The 6,587-nt window shown below is 36.9% G+C and overlaps 1 protein-coding gene across 1 annotated transcript; it reads left to right on the top strand.

Annotated features, from left to right (window-relative positions):
• Positions 1-3,693: 3,693 nt before the first annotated feature.
• Positions 3,694-5,213, top strand: LOC129725565 (putative ferric-chelate reductase 1 homolog). The gene is made up of 7 exons (XM_055681561.1): positions 3,694-3,790; positions 3,846-3,969; positions 4,035-4,092; positions 4,429-4,660; positions 4,733-4,845; positions 4,906-4,977; positions 5,033-5,213. The coding sequence occupies exons 1-7, from the start codon at positions 3,745-3,747 to the stop codon at positions 5,123-5,125; spliced, it is 738 nt and encodes a 245-aa protein (XP_055537536.1). The 5' UTR covers positions 3,694-3,744; the 3' UTR covers positions 5,126-5,213.
• The last annotated feature ends 1,374 nt before the right edge of the window (positions 5,214-6,587 follow it).

Here is a 6,587-nt window from a genome sequence, read left to right as displayed (position 1 = left end):
CCCTTATTCCGTCCCCAACAGACCGTAAGGACGTAGCCGGCGCCGTTATCGATCTAAACGAAGTAGAACCTACTGAATGGTGGTTCTTCATGCAACTTTACTAGCTCAGATCCATCACGGAGGAGCAACTACGGTATGTACGGTCATTCAAGCTCGAGCTCAAATTAAAAACGTCTTATTTGTAGGTTATTCGTGGTTCTCCTGCAACAAGCATAGATTCATTGAAATGTATGATTGACATAACATAATTCAATTTTTAGACAACGAAAAAGATTTGATGAATACTTCAAAGTTGTATTCGACCTTTGAATTATTTAAACCGTGGAAATTAATCTTCGTGAATATGAACAATACGATAACTTCTGAATTCAGGTTCGAAGCTACTAAGCAATTAAGGGACTGAGTTTCCAGGAGGTGTTGACTGATTTGATATGCGGTTTCATTAAGTGTCGACGAATAAATTGAACCTATTCTAGAACAATGTGTTTATGTCAATAACTTTCATCCAACACACGCTCTGAAAATAATGTGGTGGCCTTTAAATTATTGAAACTTAACTTCAGTTTTTTATCGTTGCAGGAATGTACGATACCGTGCTGGATCGAAACCCGTACAGTATCGAAATCCGTACACCTGGATGTTTTTCTTCGGTTTTATGTATTATATAAATGAAAATTCATATGATAGTTACATGTACATATCCGTTGAGCTGTTGGCCATCTGTTAAATTAAACTATGCGCCAGTAGGCCATGAAATAAAAATATTAAAAATAAAAAATCAATCATGTCTCGGCTTCAGTTTTCATTTCGTTGTATCGTTAGAGAATTTACTAAGGAAACGTTCTTCAGATAAAAACGATTTCCAAGTGGGAAATAAGTGTTTTAATCTGTGAATCTTTTTGAAATTGATAAAAAAGGTAAGTCTTTGTCATTTTCAAGCTGTACATTGTCTGGTTAATAGTGTTAATTGTATTTATTCAACAAAAACTGTGCCGCACGGATTTTGATTCTTGTTATTTGCTTGAATCGAAATCTGTACAGCGTGTGTATCATGCATATATTGTTGAACTTTCTTCTTGTTTTCAGCATATAATAGAAGAAAACAAGTATAAATATATGGCAAACAATTTCGAACGAGCTGTGACTGAGTTGCACAGAAGAAAGTCGTACCGGGAAGCTTTGAGAGGTTCCGGCGTTCCGGTTACTACGAAACGCGACGAAAATTGCACTATTTCAGCTGATATGAAAAATTCGTAAACCGTGTGGAACATTAGAAACTAATTGATCCTCAAAATATATTTATTCGTTAATTTAAAGATAAATTATAAATAAAATATGTTCATTTTTGTACTTCTATAACGATACGGATTTTGATTTATTGTTGTATGGACTTTGATCCAGTCTATATCGCGTGTATGCGGATTTCGATTCAAAAGTGTACGGGTTTTGATTCAGACAAAAAACTGTGTACGGATTTAGATTCAAAACATGTTCTATTTAAACATGATTTTTTCAAGTTTCGTAGTGATTTTAATCATTTTGCTTGAAAATAGTGATAAAACATAAGTAGACCTATAAGTAAACATGTCAGTTTAAAGCAATATGTGATTTCTTGATTTTATATTGACCGTCGAAGATTATCATGTGCTTAGGTGTACGGATTTCGATCCAGCACGGTATGCAAACGTCGACATTTATTCGATAACGCGTAAAGAATTGCATTCAGTATCTTCTATACCAATAAAAATGCAGTCCGGTCTGTCTGTCTGTCGGTCTGTCTGTCTGTCGGTCTGTCTGTCTGTCGGTCTGTCTGTCTGATCCATATAGGCTCGGAAACTATCAGACCAATCGACGTGAAAATTTGTTTGTAGGGGTTTTAGAGGCCGAGAAAGGTTCCAATGATGGTTTGAGACCCCTCCCTCTTCTGGAAGGGAGGGGTACCATATAAACGAAAAACAAATTGAGATCAATCAAAGATTGATTGATCTCAATCACTCTGCTAAGACGCTCGTTATAGATTTTCTAGATTTGAAAAACAAATTTCTGCACATCTCATAAACTAATCAAGCAAATGGAACCAAATTTGGCATGTGAATGTTTTTAGGAGTAACCAATATGTCCATATTGGTTCGACACCCCTCACTCTTCTGGAAGGGAGGGGTTCCATACAAATGAAACACAAATTCCTCCACACCTCGAGAACTAACCAAGCAAATAGAACCAAATTTTGTAGGTGGATGTTTCTAGGGGTAACAAATATATCCATAATGGTTTGACTCCCCTCCCTTTTCTGTGAGGGAAGGTTCCCATACAAATGAAACACGAATTTCGCACAGCTCGAGAACCTATCAACCAAATACAACCAAATTTGGTATGTGAATGTTTTTGGAGGTAACAAATATGTCCATAATGGTTTGACTCCCCTCCCTCTTCTGTGAGGGAAGGGTTCCATACAAATGAAACACAAATTTCTGCTTATCTCGAGAACTAACCAACTAAATGGAACCAAATTTGGCAGGTGAATGTTTTTAGGGGTAACAAACATGTCCATAATGTTTCGACACTCTTCCTTCTTCTGGCATGTCTCTAAATACCATTTCGAAATCTAAGATGGCGACTTCCGGTTTCTGAAAAACAGCGGCAAATGACCAAATACCACCCAATATGGGTATATCCGGAATTGTTATGATGCACTGAAGCCACAAATCGACCTCAGACAACATTTTGAAATATAAAATGTCGTTTTCCGGTGTCTGGAAAACAGCCGAAAATGACCTAATACCACCCAATATGGGTGTTTCTTTAACCAGAATGCACTCAGAGGCCAAAAACTGTCCCCTAATGCCATTTTGTAATCCAAGATGGCGACTTACGGTTTCTGAAAAATAGCCTGAAGTTACCAAATACCACCCAATATGTGTATCACCGGATCCAGAATGATGCAAGAAGCTAAAAATTGACCTCAGACACCAGTTTGAATTGTAAAATGGCAACTTCTGGGAGACAGCCGAAAATAATCGAATACTACTACATATGGATATTTCCGTAATCGAAATGATGTATAGAAGCCAAGCATTGACCCTGGACACCATTTTGAATTCGAAGATGACCACTTTAAGTTTCTAAAAAACAACGAAAATAACTGAAATGCATTCAGTATATTTCCGAAATAGAGGTGATGTAAAAAAGCCAAAAGTCGAGGATGTTGTCATTCCGATGAAACCAATCATTTCAAGTTATATAAACAAATCGCATAAAATCAATGAATTTGAAATGTTTAAAATTTTTAAATTGAACACTAAAATAGGCGAGACGAAGTTTGCCGGGTCAGCTAGTCTTCAATATTGACATTCGATCACTTTATCTTTCAAAAATAATCCCCCTGAATTATATCATCCAAACATGATAGTATGAAGCTTATGAATAGAATGAAAGTTGTATGATGTCCTTTGATCCTCCAAATCAGTTCGGATGATAATGATAAGCAAACAAAAAAATATAAAAAGAAGTCGCGTTTTTTTTTCACGCCAAATTTATCGAACACACGCCCAAAAGCGTGACGAATGTTTTGTCTGGAACCGGTTGAACCGCTGGAATCAGTACCTTCACTCTTATCTTGGTTAATCAGTATCGGCTTCAAACCGATATCAACGATTAGACGGCTAGACATGGTGGTTTCTATTGCAGTCTTCTTGCGGCGGTGATGTGAGCAGTTCGACAGCTGAAATAAGCGACACGTTTTAAATGACAAAAAGTGAGAGATTATTCACACTTGCAGCTATGGATCTAGGTTAGCGTTTTTTTTTGTTAACAAAATTTATTTAGAACATAACAAACATTCGCAGCGGCAGATTTGGATCTGGGTCTAGATTTAGACCTGCCGGACGAGGCGATTCTGATAAAGCTTCACGGAACGTTTATGGTAATCGCGTGGCTTCTATTTGCTTCGCTTGGGGATGCCGTTGCGAGGTAGAAACTTTTTGTTGTTTGCAGTCGGAAAATGAACGGTGAAAGAGTGATTTTCCAATTTGCAGGTACTTCAAAAAGACTTGGGTTAACGAACGCTATTTCGGAGGAGAAGCATGGTTTTTGGTAAGAAAGATATTTTTTTCCTAGCCACGCAAACGAACATTAACATTATTCATACAATCAATTTGTGTTCAAGTCTATTTGACAAGTTTAGTTAAGTGCTGTAAAGTTCTGATTCAGATTTTTTATATAAAATTAATTTAAATTGACGGTCGGACAACCTGCAGTGAATGTTCAATTTGGAAAATAACTTTCCACTCGAGCAAGTCGTATGTGGCCACACCAAGCGATTGACATTTTATCAGTTTCCCCAGCGGACAGCACTAAGCTTGTCAGCTGACCGGTGGTGGCCAAATAACAGCTTCTTATGTTCTTTTTCGACCGGTACTTATTCCGCAGTACCACCGAGTGTACATGTTCTTCACCTGGCTGCTGACATGCAGTGGTTTCATCCTCATCTTCATCGACATGGACGGCTGGCAGGATAATGCTCATTCCGTGTTGGGAACCATAGCGTTTGGCTTGTGCTTTCTGCAGCCAATTTTCGGTGCCATGAGCCCACCGGGACACCCGAGACAAGTGGCGCGTATTCTGCACTTGATCTCTGGCCATGTGGCTTACTACTTGGCAGGTAAGCATCCCCGTGGGAGGGTGAGCGGAAATTAAATTTTAACTGTTTTGTTTTTTTTTCTCTCTCTCGCAGTTATCAACATGTTTTTGGCAGTCGGACTTAAAAAAAGCAACCTAACGGAAGAATTTTACGGCTGGTTTGCAGGAGCTCTGGCTGTTCATATTTTTGCGAATGTAGCCTATAATGTTAGCATTTTCATAATTTAACGATTTAGAAAAAAAATACTGAAACGTTTGCTCTCACAGGTTTTGGCGTACATGACACGGAAGAAGGCAGCTCAGCAATCGGAAGAGGCAGATCTGACAAGAGATGATTCGGTATGATAGCCGATGTAATTTACGGTAGCGTTTATTATTATTTTATCCTTTGCAGTATTCTCGGTGGCGCAAAGTCACTCTTTTGGCGCAGATGATCGCCTTACTGGCTATTACAGTTGCTATAGTGGTGCTCATATGGAGAGCTTAATTCGGTTTTACGAATGATAATGATATGGTTTTAAATACTTTTGCTGTGATAATGTATGTTTGTTCGTGCATTGAAAATACGACTGGAGTTGAGGATGCAGAACCTTTCCATAATAAATGTTTTCATTTATCAGTGATACTCGAACTTATATGTTTAAGTTTTGTTTTAGAAATACCTATATTTAATTAAATTATTTATCTCAAATCCCGAAACCTGAAATACTTTAAATACTAAAGTCATCTATCTTAACCCATAATGGACCAGGTGTTCGTTTCGCTGAACAGTACCTTAGATTTTTTTTTCGAATAACTAAGATGAAATAAACGAAATTCCGTTTTCTGTATATAATAGCTATAATAGCTAAAACTATATATATATATATATATATATATATATATATATATATATATATATATATATATATATATATATATATATATATATATATATATATATATATATATATATATATATATATATATATATATATATATAATGAACAAAAAAAAACCGTTAAGGAAAGTCGTGAAAAAAATTATTCATCATTTTTTTCTTGATTAGAATAATTCAAGCCTGCCTCTTAAAAATTACGTTGGAAAAAAATTAAGATCTAGGTCCGGTCCATGATTACTACCAATTAAATGAGCAAACAAGTTGAATTCGAAATATATTGAACGTTAATTATCGAAAATGTCCTTCGATAAGTTTGCTTTTATAAAAAAGCTCTCCCAGGCATAAGGCCAAAGAACTAGGTACACAGGTAAAAAACGTTTGCGCATATCTAAACATACAAAAATGCAGTTCCGTCTGTCTGTCCGTCTTATCCATCTAGACTTGAAAACAACTGAACCGATCGGCGTGAAAAGCTGTACATACGTTGGAGTTTTTGGAGTCGAGAAAAGTGATTATGGTAGTTTGAGACCCCTCCCTCTTCCAAAAGGGATGGATCCCATACAAATGGAATACAATTTTCAGCACAACTTGAGAACTAGCCAAGCAAATAGAGCCAAATTTGGCATACGAGAGTTTTTGACTACTAGAAATGTTTCTATGATGGCTTGAGTTCGGCCTCTCTCTGGAGGGGTTCCGTGAAAAACAAATTATATTTCAACCAGCTTTTCCGGTAAATAGTAGAATAATCGGTTGATGTACAGACGCCAAAAATCAACCCCAGACTTCATTTTTTAATCCAAGATGGTGACTTCCGGTGCCTGCAAAACAGCCCGAAGTGGCCGGTACACCGCCATAATTGGTATTTCCGGAACAAAAATAATGTCAAGAGGTCGGAAATTTACTCCAGCCGCCATTTTTAGTTCCAAAATCCGATTGCTGGAAAGCAATTTAAAATGACCGAGTCCAGACGCCATTTTGAAATCAAGGTGTCATTTTGAGTGTCTCAAGGGACACCTTGTTATTTTCAAAGAGTTTTTTTTTAGTGTAAGATAAAAGTTATTGACACAAA

Source organism: Wyeomyia smithii, chromosome 2, assembly GCF_029784165.1.
Source record: "Wyeomyia smithii strain HCP4-BCI-WySm-NY-G18 chromosome 2, ASM2978416v1, whole genome shotgun sequence".
NCBI lineage: Eukaryota > Metazoa > Arthropoda > Insecta > Diptera > Culicidae > Wyeomyia > Wyeomyia smithii.
The sequence above is the reverse complement of the archived record's forward strand: the minus strand, read 5'-3'. Positions and strand labels throughout refer to the sequence as shown.

Bases quoted from the DNA above. Each gene is read 5' to 3' on its own strand.
- LOC129725565 (XM_055681561.1), top strand. From the start codon at position 3,745: ATGACAAAAAGTGAGAGATTATTCACACTTGCAGCTATGGATCTAG. The intron at 3,791-3,845 runs GTTAGCGTTTTT...AAACATTCGCAG, and splicing joins ACTTGCAGCTATGGATCTAG to CGGCAGATTTGGATCTGGGT. The intron at 4,093-4,428 runs GTAAGAAAGATA...CTTATTCCGCAG, and splicing joins GAGGAGAAGCATGGTTTTTG to TACCACCGAGTGTACATGTT.